The 15,259-nt window shown below is 41.2% G+C and overlaps 1 protein-coding gene across 2 annotated transcripts; it reads right to left on the bottom strand.

The window, feature by feature from the left end:
* Positions 1 to 701: 701 nt before the first annotated feature.
* On the bottom strand, positions 702 to 8,831 carry SLC7A13 (solute carrier family 7 member 13). Of its 2 annotated transcripts, XM_084620115.1 has the most exons (5): positions 8,470 to 8,831; positions 6,543 to 6,734; positions 4,311 to 4,442; positions 2,074 to 2,438; positions 702 to 1,783 (listed from the first exon to the last, which is right to left on the bottom strand). In XM_084620115.1, the coding sequence occupies exons 1-5, from the start codon at positions 8,519 to 8,521 to the stop codon at positions 1,538 to 1,540; spliced, it is 987 nt and encodes a 328-aa protein (XP_084476241.1). In that variant the 5' UTR covers positions 8,522 to 8,831; the 3' UTR covers positions 702 to 1,537. The 2 variants fall into 2 exon arrangements, with proteins under 2 accessions (XP_084476241.1, XP_084476240.1); XM_084620114.1 differs by lacking the exon at positions 8,470 to 8,831 and having other exon boundaries at positions 6,543 to 7,365.
* Between the last annotated feature and the right edge of the window lie 6,428 nt (positions 8,832 to 15,259).

Here is a 15,259-nt window from a genome sequence, read left to right as displayed (position 1 = left end):
CCAGGGTTTTTACAGATGCTGTGGTGTGTATTTTGCATAGCACTAGTTGAAAAATTTCTGTCAAAACTGTTTTTCAATAGAATATTTGGTTTTTGTGAAGGGTCTGCTTTTGATGGAAAATATTGATGGGGGGAGCATCATCAAAACTCCCCAAACCTGAAATATTTTGATTTGGATATCCTCCTGCTGTGACTCATGGGAATTGTATTTTGGTTTCCTCATGTCCCCATGCTCCCATATGGGCCAGGTTCCCCAGCTGGACTATATCACCCAAGATGATGCATCCACATTACCCTGAGCCTGGGACTCTCATGATGCAAGCACCTCACTTCAGTAGGGGAGACTGTGGTACATCATAGCCGATTTATGAGAATAAAGTACTTCATGGGCTCCTATGCTTGGGGCCTAAGTAATAATCATGGAAAATTGTTCCTTTTTTCCCCCATGAAATATGACTTGGTATGTTACACTAAAAACATATTCATTGAACTGTGCAAACAACTCTCTTATTGCCTTATCTGATATTTAATAAGATATCATTTGTACATTTGTATGTATAGTTTTAAAACAGCCAAGCACTCCCTGTGGGTTTTTTCTGGGATTAAAAAAAATAGTGTCAGGCAAGAAGGTTAGGTTCTTCAAAGTTTTTAATCAATTCAAGCCAGCACAGATGAAAAATATTACAAATTATTCAAATCCAGAAGCACTAGACTACAAACTACTTAATACTAAAAATAATCAAAACATCAATTTACTCTACACTGGATTCCTAAAGTAGATGTGATCATATTGACATGTATTCAGTTAATAGTATAGTTTATATTTGCGACTATTACAGTGGGCAAACACAAACACTTTTTCCTGCTTTTATAGATTTTACAACTTTGAAAGAGATTCTCTCTACATAAAGGGCTTTATCATGCAAGGTGCTGAATGCTCTGACACCAATCTAGCAAAGTCTTTAGGCACATGGTTAACTTTAAGATGATGAGAAGTCCAATGAGATTGCCTGAGATTATAATTTTTAATCCCTATGGGACTCTTCACCGTCTTCAATGTAAGTACATGATTTTTAAGGTAGTTAGGTGTTGCTGCACTCAACATTGCAAATTACGCCAACCTGATTTAGGAGTCTAAGGACTCGACTAGACTGAGTTAACCCACAGTAGAGAGATGTAAATGCCATTTCTGCGGAGACTATGTTAACGAACACGAGGGAACTGTTAATGCTAGCAGGTCCACGCGGGCCAGTTAGTGCACAACACCCTAATGCTCACTAGAATTTACATCCTCTAGTGTGAACTAATGCACCATGTAGACGAACCCTAAAAAGTATTTTCAAAAGGGATTTAGGCACTTAGGAACCTAAATCTAATTGAGAGTCAGTCAGCATTGCCCAAATACCTTTAAAAATCGGGGCCTAAGTGTTTTCCTGAATCAGAGTCTTAAGCACATGCTTAACTCCATGACTGCAACCACTTGAGTTAAAAAAGAACTTCTATTGGCTGCTAGCAATATAGGGTTTAAACATTTGCTCTTACTCATATTTACCATCAGCAGATACATCAGCAGGAGAAACTTCCAACAGTAGCTGTAAGTAACAAGTAATTTTGTCAACAAAATTAAAATGTAATTTAAAATGTACAAAAGGCAGGTAAATCAGAAGTCCCCCCAACATAAAGAGAAGGGCATAGCTATACTGCACCTTGGGAGACCATATTATAGGAGCCAAAACTAAGAACAAAGAAACTGCCACCATTGCAAATGCAACTGGTAAAAACACCTGCAAAAGAAACAAATTGTTAGAGGAAGCAAAAATAGACATTTGTCATTTTATGCATTAAATGCAAGAGAACTAAGTAGCTTTGCCATATTGCAAGCACAATTAATTGCCCCGCCACCCCTTTTGCCTGGGGTTATGTCAGCAAAAAGAGTAACTCAAAGCTTAATCTAAAAATGAATTGTGAACCATCCATTTACAATTGCTATTCACAAACTAGATGTTCAGGAATTTTTTCCCCAATGTTATCCCAAGATAAAATGTTACACCTTTTAACTCTTTTTTCCATTTACCTTGTATGGTCGCTGTAGATTAGGTTCCCGGTATCGGAGTATAATCAGGCTGGCACAAGTCAGTCCAATCATTAGCCATACAGAAAATCCAAAGTAATTTGTTAAAGTAATTAGATCAGCGGGGATAATAAAAATGGATGCAATGATGGTTGAAAAAATCATGGCCGGTGCCGGAGTCCAATAGTGGACATTAAGCATGGATATTAAAACAGGCAGGTGTCCCGACTGACTTCCAGCATAACTTAATCGTGCTAATGTAAACATGCTGCTGTTGAGGGCACCAAATATTGAGGCAGCAACAGAGAGAGGAATGACCCAAGCAACCGAGGGGATCACTCTGTCAGCCCAAGTGACTGCCACAGCAACTGCAAGGAAACAAAATGTCATTAAAACCGTGGGTGTGGTGTCCCAACAGTCTTACTGAACTGATGACAACTCAGTGGAACCAGTTTGTGAGTAAGAACTAGGGGGTACAGAGGGTTCTGTGGCTGTGTATAGTGAAACCACACTATTTACAAGTAGGCAAAAGCAGGAGATGGGATCAGGGCATGGTGGGGAGAACAAATGTGTTAACCCCCTGTGACATGGACTGCTACTGAATGGGAGTTTCCTGCGTGGCAGTATGCAGAGGGCAGGGACAGGTCAGATGATTCATCAGTGCACAGAATCTAATCCTTTATCCCTGCAGTTCTCAACCAGGGGCCTGGGGTGCCCCTTGGGGGCCGCGAGCAGGTTGCAGCGGGGTCTGCCTTGCAGGGCCAATGTTAGACTTGCTGGGGCCCAAGGCAGAAAGCTAAAGCCATGTGGCACGGTGCTGAAGCCTGGGGCTCCAAGACCTGTCACCTGGGGCTGAAGCTGAAGCCTGAGCAACTTAGCTTCGCAGGGCCCCCGATGGCATAGGACCCCAGGTAGTTGCCCTGCTTGTTACCTCCTAACACTGGCTTTTATATGAGAAAAACAGTTGCGACAGCACAGGTGGGTTGTGGAATTTTTATAGCATGTTGGGGGGGCCTCAGTAAGAAAAGGGTTGAGAACCCCTGCTCTGTCCCATTGTGGGACTCCACAAAGAAATGTGAAGGGCTACTTCCCAGCACCTCTTGAAAATTCGCTAGTCAAGTGCCCATGCTAGTGCAAAAGGACTGGTATTTACTGGGCCAACAACCAAAGGGCATAAGATACTCAGATACTACAGTGATGCGCACAGTATAAGAAGCTGATTAGGACAGAAAAAGGACAATCAGAGAGAGGAATACAATTCTTCCTGGACTTTCTATAGCAGCTACAATCCAACGGAAGATGAGAGACTCTAAGCGCATGGCACTTTTAGTATAGAGCCGCCTACAGAATGAGGACATTTGTTCTGAAAATTAACCCCTAAAAAAGGCCTGTAATAAGACCATTTTTGTTTTATTTATTTGTAGGCTTTTTCAACGGTGCTCATTGCTCAAACATTAATGAGTTTTTCCTTATAACACACCTGTGAAGTAGGGAGTATAGTCGTACTATTACAGGTAGTGAGCTAAAGCACAGAGAGACAAAGGCCTGGTCTTCTTACTGAAGACGAGCTCTGTGTAAGCACAAAAGCTTCTCTCTCTTACCACCAGAAGTTGGTCCAATAAGAGATATTATCTCTCCCACCTTGACTCTCTAATATCCTAGGACTGACATAGCTACAACAACTCCAGTTTTACTAAACAGATTTAAATTAAACTGTGGCAACTTCTATGTACACACAAGCCCCCAAGGAGTTTCCTCAGAGCCCCACAGGAAGTCTCTGTTAAGGTATGTCTACATAATAGCTGGAAGCAAGTGTCCCAGCCCAGGCAGACATACCCACACTAGAGTGACTAGAGCTAGTGCACTAAAAATAGCAGAATGGACATTGCAGCTTAGGCTGGAGCTCAGACTCTCAAGCCCACCCAAGACCCTAGGCTTGAGAGCCCAAGACCCTAGGCTTGAGAGCCCAAGCCACAACATTTGTACTTCTATTTTTAGCATGCTAGCTTGAGCCCCACTAGCACAAGTCTGTCTGCCCAGGCTGAAGGCTCACATCAGCTGCAGTGTAGACATACCCTAAGGGCTCAGAACAGAAGCCAGATCTCCTGACTCAAAGTCCAGTGCCTTCCTATATGTAAACCCTGAATTCATCTGGATCTACGTGACCCCAACAGGGTGGACACCGATAAATAGTTGAAATGATTACCTCTCCTTTTGATTTATCAGCCTTATATCCTTACCTGAGGAGACAATTTCCTTAGGTGTCAGAACTGTCAGGTACGAGATGTTTACCAGTAAATAAAACAAAGTCACTGCAGGAATTGCAGTCATCACAGTCAAGGGGATATTTCTATTAGGATTTATCATCTCTTCTGAAAAAATATAATTTAGAAAATTATTTAATAAAATAAATATACTCACAATATTGCTTTCGAAAAAGTGCTTCCCTGACAAACTTGATAGGAGTAAGGAGTAAATTTGTGGCAATGTTTCATAAGGTAACAGAGGAGAGAGAAACATTGACTGTGAAACCATGAAAATTGGCGGAGGTACTTGGTGACACCTGTAACTACTTTTAAATAGAGCTAGTCAGAAATACAGTATATACAAAGTGCTGTCCAATGCACAAAGTAAACAAACTGAAAAGCCTTACCAAGCCCTAACCAAGTGTAAATCTGGGTTGCTGAGACAACCATTTATTTTATTAAATCTTGTTTTATTGAAAGACCTGCTCTCTGTGTGCAGATTTCACCCTGTCCCATCTCTGAACCAGGCATCCTTGTTGAGAGGGGCTTAAAGGGTAAAGACTTACTGAAACCTAGACAGCTCATTTTCATCTGTCAAAAGGGCATGGACAGAGGGGTCCACTCCCAATGAAGTGAGTTGCAAAAAAAAGCATATAAGCAGGCAACTCTAAAGGACCAAACAGGGTGAGAGACGTGGAGGTGGCCTATTATTGACAGTGGCGGGAGAAGGGTAAGCTGTCTCTTATTTTCCTCAAATCTTCTCTGTTGTTTAAAATCTTCTAAAATGCAGTAAATTGTCTTTGGTATTTTAAACTGTTGAAGGGCAGGATGCCTAGAACCCCGACTTTTAATTTTTATCTCCCAACTTTGTTTCACTAGTGACAGGCCTGGCATTCATCTTAGATTGAATTCATTGGCTCCCGGCAGATGGGGTAGAAATCTTTGTTAAAAAAGAAGAGAATTCGGTGTCAAAAAGTATTGAGATGTAGGTCCACCGCATTTGCAGCTTCTAACTGTTGGCTAATATGTTGTTTTGCAGTAGTAGTAATTGAATCCAGACAAATTAGTAGAGTATGAAAAAAATTGAATTTTATTGTGTTAAAAAGTATGGTTTTATGTAATGCTAAAAAAAGTCCTAATGTGATTTAAAAATAAAAAATCTAACTTTTTTTTTTACCAAAAGGGGAGAAAAAAAGGCTTTTGCCTACAGCATATTCTCAAGCTAGAAATAAGTGTTTCTACGCTGTCATTTTTTAAAACATTAAATCATTTTTCATGTTCTTTTTCTTTCCAATAGCCTTTGTTATTTTTAGTTTGTTTAATGTTTGACATATAGGAAAGGATAAAACTGGAAGGGAATGTTAAAGACTAAAGGACAAAAACTGAAGTATACGGTGTGATTCTGCAAAACCCTTATTCATACGAGTAGTCCCAGTGTTCATGATCATCTACGTTATCATGAACATCTATCATGCAAGCTTGCAATAATTGTTCATATTATTAAATATCACATGCAAAGTGGAATAACCAAATGACTAACCAAAAACTAGGAGGGCTTTAATATTTAAAAATGAATATATTAAAAAGGGCACAGAAAAGATGTTTATAACATTTTCCTTACTCTTTTCCTTTACTCTTTTTCTTTATTCTCTACTAAGAATTATTTTCCCAGTGAAATGATTGACCTCTTATGAAAATCAAAACTGATATTGTTAAAAGTATTGTTTCTGAGTGCAATGCAAAATGAAATAGTTCATGTACTTGTCAAAATAAGCAATTCAAGGGTGTGCATTAGTAAGCTTCTGGTATGTGCCCTGGGTGGCTGAAGGCACTCAGTCTTGATATCTGCACTCTGCTCTGCATACCCTTTTGCAAATAATTGCAATAGCATTGAGAGAGGGGAAAATCACTGTTTTATGTCCGCAAATTCTATTTGCATATGCATTTAAACTAAACCTTTTGTTTTCCACATTTGTTTTCCACATTTCTGCTTTAAATATGCCACTGGTTCTGGAGACAGTAAATGCACATTATGCAAACAAGCTGCATAAAAGACGACAATGCACCTTTACAACACAACCAGACACAAAGCTTGAATATAACCAGTGTTTTAATATAAATGTCTTTACAGGCTAAATTGGTCTCACTGGGAGACAAGCTCTAATAACATTATCTGAAGAATGTAAGAATGTTGGCCACAAATTAAATGTAAAAAACGAGATATACCTGCCATGTAATTGAGGGACCACCAACCGCCATATGCATATAATCCCTGGAAAAAAGCTTCTGCAATCTGTGAGGCATCAGGAATCTCTGAGCTGAATGCATTCTCAAACCTTCCTAAATTCTCCTTTCTTCCTCTAACCAGCAGGACAATGCCTCCTATGCCAATTACAGATAGTGCCATCATCTTCAGTACTGTGAAAACAGTTTGAACCCAAGGAGCCATTTTGAGACTTCGGCCATTCAGAATCCCCAAAGACCAAAGAACTGTCAAAGCCAAGCATTTCTTTAGCAGCTCTGGTGCAGGGCATACACCATAGAAAGGTTGGGTAGCATATTCGGCAAACAACAAGGCTCGAGTAGCATTTGATGCTGGTTTGGTAAAGGTTGCCGTCCAGATAAAGATGAAAGCAGGTAGGGATCCAAGCGCTCTTTTTATGTGACTGTATTCTCCTCCAGATAATGGTAAGGCAGTCCCCAGCTCTGCATAACAGAGGGCTCCCATCAGTGATATTACTCCACAAGCAGTCCAGATGCTTAGCGCAACACCCACATTAAGTAAGGAGCATTTTAGCACTCCTGTGGGAGACACAAAGATCCCTGCACCTACTATGGTGCCTATAATAAAATTTACCCCATCAAAATACCCTATTGTTCTTTTGAGCTGCATCCTGTCATTTTCATTACTTCTCACTTCTTCTTTGAGATAATCATGCTTCCTTTTCCCATTTTCTCTATCTGTTCTCAGCTAAGGTCAATGATTGTAGGGGCTTGAGAAGCCCCTTATTCCATTGCTGTGTTGTTATGAAGTTGACCTGACCTTACTCGCTAGTGAAACGCTTCAGGAATATTGGCTTAGTCATTCAGAAGACAAAGCCTTCTTTGGTTGTTTGATGTTTAATGTGTGAAGATGATTAACCAAGTATTGCAAGAACAACTCGTTATCAAATGTCAGTATAATCTGTACTTCACAGATTATTAGGTTTTTTTAAAGAAACGGTCATTATAATACATTAACAATAAATGCTTTCTAGTTCTATAGTGTCTTCCTTCAAAGGATCTCAAAACATTTAACAGTTATTAAAACTACCCTGTGTGGTTGGTAAATATCTGGTTTTTACAGATGGGAAAACTGAAACATAGCGGGGTTAAATAAATTACCCAATGTCAAATGTGAAAGTGTTTCTATGACAGAATATGAAAGTCTGTCCTTCATTTATAAAATCTATTACAGATCAACTACCTTTAAAAATCAGTATCACGGTTGCAAAGTCAAGCACTCAAAAGCTAGGAAGTTCCAGAATTAATGGTACCTGTGGAACCTTAATTCAGTCATCTTGTGCATATGCATTATGATAGTCTTTAATTACATCGTCACTTGCTTATTTCCCCCACAGCACCCCTGCGTCATTTAGTGCATTGTCTCTACTTAGGATGTTCAGATGTAACCCTTCTGCCAGGCCTAGTTGATAGCAGCAAGGGCCGGGTTCAGTACACAGGGGTTCCCTCTCATCAAAGCAAATGCAAAACTGGCTCGAGACCCCACCCAGTGACCTGGGAAAATCTTACACACCCCCTGGGTGCCTCAAAGAGGCAATACTTCCCCTCTCGCAAGCACAGAGTCTCGGTGTAGCAGAGAATCTTTAATAACATGAGGTAAACCACATCAGCATTAAATTGGAGAAACACCACAACTAGTGTTCATTAACCAAACCATGAGCAAAGACCCACCCCAGCAAATTGGGCCACATCCTTTCCATCAGGTTCTTGAGTCCCAGAACCCAAATGTCTCTTGAGTCCAGCAATCCACAAATCACCCCAAGTCCAAGAAGTCCAGCCCCAGAGTTCAAAAGTTCATCTGCATAGTGTTACTCCCCAGTCTGGCTAAAATGTGCCTGTGTGGGGGGGAAAGAGGTAAGGGGCTCCTTACCTGTCCTGAAGCTGACTGCCTCACAGGGCTCTGCTCCGCTCCACTGTCTCATGAACGGCTCCACTCTGCACAGCTTGCCGTCTCACGAACGCTCCACTCCACCGTCTCCCGAACAGCTCTGCTCAGCTCACCGTCTCATGAACACTCCACTGTCTCACGAACGGCTCCGCTCTGCACAGCTCACCTCACCGTCTCACGAACACTCCACCAGCCTATCCACAAACAGCACCACTGCACTCTAGAACTTCTGTCTCCCCACTACTTGACACAGTGCTCAGTGATTTCAGCTCATAGTAGTGGGAGCTTCAGTGCTGGTGCACCATAAGGCCAAAGTGAATTCAGCACAGTGCCTGTAGCAAGACTCTTAATAGACCCAAAATTAGCTCTGACGTTCTACAGTGGAGAGAGACAGAGATGCAATTGGTGTTTCAGGCCCTCACAAAGGGGCCCACACCACCAGGTACTAATACCTGTCTCAAGCCTCTCTCAATTCACAGAGTTTTGGAACCCATGTCCCTTGCCTAGCAAGTGCTACTTAGGTGATGGTGAGTCCCTCCATCATAACAAAAGGCCAAGTACAGTTCCAAGCACAGTTCCCATAATCAGGGTAATAACAATTTATTCTTCCTGCCCCAATAACAGAGACAGTGGGGATCCCACAACAGCCAAAGTGACGATTTGGGCAGTTATGGCCTCATTCTAGGTGGGGTGGGTGTGCCTATGCAAATGAGATCAGCCCCTGAAGGTCTTTTCCACAACTTGCCACACCTCACCACCAGATGTCAGGGTGGAGCTCATCCTGACTCTGCTTACACAGACTTCAATTTTTATAATTTGGGTACATTTGTGCTGATTTTTCAAGGGGATTTCAAAAAGACTCATCCCTGACGCAAAAGCCACCCCTCTGACAATTTCAAGTCCCTGCTCCAAAGCAGGGGGAGGTGCAAAAGCTTGGCAAAGAAAAGATTACCAGAATATTTTAACATGGACAAAACAACATGTTTTCCCCCAACCTTGTTCTCAGAAATGGCTGAAACATCTTAAGTGATATTTTCCCAAAAGATTCAGCATGGGGCAGACACCCAGCATGGAAAATTTCAACACAAACAGTTTAAATTTAACAAAGTTATGGGGTCTTATAATGGGAAGTGTAAGGCAACCTTTATAATCACTAGTGCTGCCAGCCCCACCAAAATGATAGTTAAGGGAGGAAAGTTTGTTTTAGAAAGCAACTAAACCCAGACAGACTAGCCCCCATGGGGTAAACACATTTCCCAAACACACTGAATAGGGCCATTAAAACGTAATGGCCCAGTCCTCATCAAAACCAGTACATCCACAGCTGAGCCTGAATTTTACAAGCCATGTTTGAAATTGCAGTTGTGAGGCCCACGGAACTGGACCGACTGGTTTAGGGGAGGGTGCTATCCACTTGGGATATGTATCCACAGACAGATAAATCCTTTGTGAGTATGTTACGAAATATTTGCTTGTACATTAATATCAGTTTGGGGTGTGAATTCTTTAATGACATTTTATACTGGCAAAAGCCCTAAAATAGATACCTTTATACTAGCATAAAATGTGCTGGTATAGCTTATTTCATTCAGGGAACCAGTATAAACTATATTGGAAAAACATTTTTTCAAATGTAACATACACACCTCCTGGGTGTGGTATTCTGTCCCATCTAGTGGCAGAGAGAGAGAGAGATGAGTTTGTTCTACAGCCTTAGCTAAGAGCCATGTGGCTTTTAGCTCATGCAGTAGAGTCTCATGCATTGAGCTCCAGAGGTCCCAGATTTGATCCCTCCTGCTGACGACTGTGGTCTATCGGTGCTGGCTCTTAGCTAAAGCTGTAGAGCAAACTCATTAATCTCTCTCTAAGTGGTCTCGTGCCACAAGATGGGACAGAACACCATACCCAGGAGGTGTGTGGGTTACACACAGATTCCAAGGGACCACTGTAATCATCTAAACTGACCTCCTGCATAACACAGGCCCTGGAAATAATTCCTGTTTGAACTAGAGCATATATTTTGAAAATAACAGCCAATCTTGATTTAAAAATTGCCAGTGGTGGAGGATCCACTGCAACCCTTATTAAGTTATTCCAATGGTTAATCACCTTGATTGCTAAGAAATTATGGCTTGTTTCCAGTCTGAATTGTCTAGCTTCAATTTCCAGCCATTGGCTTTTCTTATTGGATCTTCTAGATTGCAGAGCCCATTATCAATTATTTGTTGCCCATGTAGATACTTATAGACTGTGATCAAGTCTCCTTTTTAGACTGAATAGATTGCGCTCCTTGAGTCTTACACTAGAAGGCATATTTTTCAATCCTTTCATCATTCTTGTGGCTCTTCTCTGAACTCTCTTCAATTTATCAACATCCTTCTTGAATTGTGGACATCAAAACTGCACACTAGTCCAGCAGCAGTCTCACCAGTGCCAAATACAGAAATAATATGATCTACTTTCTCCTACTCAAGATTCCCCTGATATAGGCTGTGTCTACACTAGGATGGTTTGTGGTATAGCTGTTCTTGAAAACAAGGCCTAAGATTTACGTCTGAGATACTCATGACAGCAGGACAAGCTGGTCTCCATATATAGTCGTTATCCCAGGAGGGGGAATGAGAATGATGATAAGATGGTCACAACCTAGAGCTTGCTGTCTGGATCATATAAACTTTTTATGTTTTTTTCTGTAACGGAAGCTGAGAAAGACGCACATCTTAAAGCACATTAAAACCCTGTGCTTTTATTCTAAAGGGGCCTTAGTTCACTGTAGCTTAATACCTTTAACTTAGTCAGTCACATTAACTTCACATCTTTTGTTGATTTGTCTTTGCTTGCCTGAGCATCCCTGTATAGACATGGCCTTACCTAGTTTAGCTCTCAACAAGAATAAATCTGGGTATGCTGAGACAACTATTTATTTAGTGTTAAATTATTTTCTGTCTAGTTTTTAATAAATCTCATTTTAGGGAAAGGGTGCTGTGTGTGTCTAAATTTCACCCAGTTTCATCTCTGAGGAGAAAACACACAGATAACCTCTTAGAGAGAGTACTACATCTAAAACCCGAACACCCCACTGTAATCTTGGCCAAAGGGGCATGGACAGAAGGATCCACTCCCAGTAAAGTACATTGCAGACGTTAGGACAGGTAATCCAGGTAATCCATAAATGGGAGACACTGAGAGGAGATGGTGGTGGCCTTTTAGTGACAATACGATAGAGCCAGGCTCCAGGAATAGACCCAGGCCTGTAGTCAGTGAAGTAAGAGTGGACAGGACATAGGGAGCTGTTTGGAGGCTATTAACAAACAAGTAGAGGGGTCAGCATTAGACACTGTCTCAGTATGCTGCAATCTTAAGGACTGAGATTGTTGTTGCTTTTCTTTCCCTCACACGCGTTCCCAGGAATAGCTGTAATCCATCTCAAATTTCTCAAATCATCTAATTTGTTTTACTGTATTTACTGAAAATTGTTTAATTATTACTCTGCAGAAAGTGTAATGATTTTTCTCTCTCCTCATCTTGAGTTTCTGCTACAAACCTGAACAGACCTCTATTACAAATATTTTGCATGCATTTTTAAGATTTAGTATTAGAATACTTCATCATTTAATTTATTCTTCCGATGAATTACAATAGAATCATAGAATATCAGGGTTGGAAGGGACCTCAGGAAGTCATCTAGTCCAACCCCCTGCACAAAGCAGGACCAATCCCCAATTAAATCATCCCAGCCAGGGCTTTGTCAAGCCTGACCTTAAAAACCTCAAAGGAAGGAGTTTCCACCACCTCCCTAGGTAACCCATTACAGTCCTTCACCACCCTCCTAGTGAAAAAGTTTTTCCTAATATCCAACCTAAACCTCCCCCACTGCAACTTGAGACCATTACTCCTTGTTCTGTCATCTGCTACCACGGAGAACAGTCTAGATCCATCCTCTTTGGAACCCCTTTCAGGTAGTTGAAAGCAGCTATCAAATCCCCCCTCATTCTTCTCTTCTGCAGACTAAACAATCCCAGTTTCCTCAGCCTCTTCTCATAAGTCATGTGTTCCAGTCCCCTAATCATTTTTGTTGCCCTCCGCTGGACTCTTTCCAATTTTTCCACATCTTTCTTTAGTGTGGGGCCCAAAACTAGATTCAGTACTGCAGATGAGGCCTCACCAATGTCGAATAGAGGGGAATGATCACATCCCTTGATCTCCTGGCAATGCCCCTACTTATAGAGCCCAAAATGCTGTTAGCCTTCTTGGCAACAAGGGCATGCTGTTGACTCATATCCAGCTTCTCATCCACTGTAACCCCTAGGTCCTTTTCTGCAGGACTGCTGCCGAGCCATTCGGTCCTTAGTCTGTAGCGGTGCATGGGATTCTTCCGTCCTAAGTGCAGGACTCTGCACTTGTCCTTGTTGAACCTCATCAGATTTCTTTGGGCCCAATCCTCTAATTTGTCTAGGTCCCTCTGTATCCTATCCCTACCCTCCAGCGTATCTACCACTCCTCCCAGTTTAGTGTCATCTGCAAACTTGCTGAGGGTGCAATCCACACCATCCTCCAGATCATTAATGAAGATATTGAACAAAACTGGACCCAGGACAGACCCTTCGGGCACTCCACTGGCTGCCAACTAGACATGGAACCAATGATCACTACCCGTTGAGCCCGATGATCTAGCCAGCTTTCTATCCACCTTATAGTCCATTCATCCAGTCCATACTTCTTTTACTTGCTGGCGAGAATACTGTGGGAGACCATATCAAAAGCTTTGCTAAAATCAAGGAATAACACGTCCACTGCTTTCCCCTCATCCACAGAGCCAGTTTTCTTCATCATAGAAGGCAATTAAAATTAGTCAGGCATGACTTGCCATTGGTTAATCCATGCTGACTGTTCCTGATCACTTCCCTCTCCTCTAAGTGCTTCAGAATTGATTCCTTGAGGACCTGCTCCATGATTTTTCCAGAGACTGAGGTGAGGCTGACTGGCCTGTAGTTCCCTGGATCCTCCTTCTTTCTTTTTTTAAAGATGGGCACTACATTAGCCTTTTTCCAGTCATCCGGGACCTTCCCCGATCGCCATAAATTTTCAAAGATAATAGCCAATGGCTCTGCAATCACATCCACCAACTCCTTTAGCACTCTTGGATGCATCGCATCCGGCCCCATGGACTTGTGCTCGTCCAACTTTTCTAAATAGTCCCGAATCACTTCTTTCTCCATAGAGGGCTGGTCACCTCCTCCCCATGCTGTACTGCCCAGTGCAGTAGTCTGGGAACTGACCTTGTTCGTGAAGACAGAGGCAAAAAAAGCATTGAGTACATTATCTTTTTCCACATTTTCTGTCACTAGGTTCCCTCCCTCATTCAATAAGGGGCCCACACTTTCCTTGACTTTCTTCTTGTTGCTAACATAGCTTGTTAGCAACCCTTCTTGTTACTCTTAACATCTCTTGCTAGCTGCAACTCCAAGTGTGATTTGGCCTTCCTGATTTCACTCCTGCATGCCTGAGCAATATTTGTATATTCCTCCCTGATCATTTGTCCAATCTTCCACTTCTTGTAAGCTTCTTTTTGTGTTTAAGATCAGAAATGTTCAGCAATGTTCAATGTGTATTGATGTTCACACATAGATGTATTGTGTTTTAAAAATGGCTACAAGTATATTGTTCTATTTGACTTTAGTGATTTTTTTCTGTGAACAGTTCTCTCTTACAATATTTACTCTTTGCTGCTCTCAGGCCTTATGATTATTTATTGTTTTAAATACAAAGAAATATTAAACTAAATAGGAGCTTAAAAGTCAGATACTACTGAGATTGTTTTGCTGTTCATCTTAAAATATATTAATTTCTAGTACAGAACTGGCATTTCTAAAATTTATAGAGAAACCAACTAATTTAGATTTTATTTTTTAACATATCCTCCTAACAGGCTTCAAAAAAACCCACTGAGATTATCTTGTTATATGTTTGTTTGTTTAACTCACAGATAAATGCTTGTTACTAAACTGTTCATGAAACTTTTCCAAGTTTTATGGAAAGTATGTGTTTTTCTTTCGTGTGTTTCATAGTAGGAGTTGTAGAGTACGGGTAAAATAATGAAAATGTGTCTACAAAACCCATGAAAATAAAAGTTCTGGAAACTGTTGACTTCAGAAGCCACAAACCAGAACTAATGGTGGAGCTCAGTGAGTGTACAACTGATTATAAAATAAAATTCTTTTTAAAAGGATCAAGCAACCAAATTGCCTTTTTCTCAGTATATGAAAGCAGAGTCATTACCAACTAAAGAGAGTAGTTATTTATGCCAAGAATCCAGTTTCTACAGCACGTTGTGATTATGCAACATCTTCTCCTAGCTGAGAAAATAACCCTGACTGCCAAACATGTCTGTAACATTAACCCAAGGTCTCACGTTACCCTTCCCAGACAATACACACAAGATCTTGTCCACCACGCAGCTATGCACTGGGTACCCAGCTCTGTCACATTCACCTTCCCAGCATTGTCTAGAAACTTCACGCTCCAGATACAGGACTAAGATAAATAACTATAATAACCTAGTGCATGTTTGTAAGACAAGCCTGAGTATCCCCTAGTACTTTGTGTAGGTTGAAAGGTTATATCATCATTGAAACAAGTGCCAGATTATTGCCATTTTTATATTCAACAGGGAACAACTACATTTTTGAGTGCCACCTAGTAAGCTGCTTCTGCCAGTAAAATGAGGTCATGGGAGTTTTCTGTAGTAGAGTTAAGATTTATGTTGGAAACT

The sequence above is a fragment of the Lepidochelys olivacea genome (genome assembly GCF_965140295.1).
Source record: "Lepidochelys olivacea isolate rLepOli2 genome assembly, chromosome: 2".
Classification (NCBI taxonomy): Eukaryota; Metazoa; Chordata; order Testudines; family Cheloniidae; genus Lepidochelys; species Lepidochelys olivacea.
Note: the sequence above shows the minus strand (reverse complement) of the source record. Positions and strands in the feature narration are given on the sequence as shown.

Excerpts from the sequence above, each read along its gene's own strand:
- SLC7A13 (XM_084620114.1), bottom strand. The coding sequence starts at position 7,209 with ATGCAGCTCAAAAGAACAATAGGGTATTTTGATGGGGTAAATTTTATT. Across the intron at positions 4,443-6,542 it reads GTCCCTCAATTACATGGCAG|AAGAGATGATAAATCCTAAT; the intron begins GTATATCTCGTT and ends ATATTTTTTCAG. Across the intron at positions 2,439-4,310 it reads TAAGGAAATTGTCTCCTCAG|TTGCTGTGGCAGTCACTTGG; the intron begins GTAAGGATATAA and ends GTTTCCTTGCAG.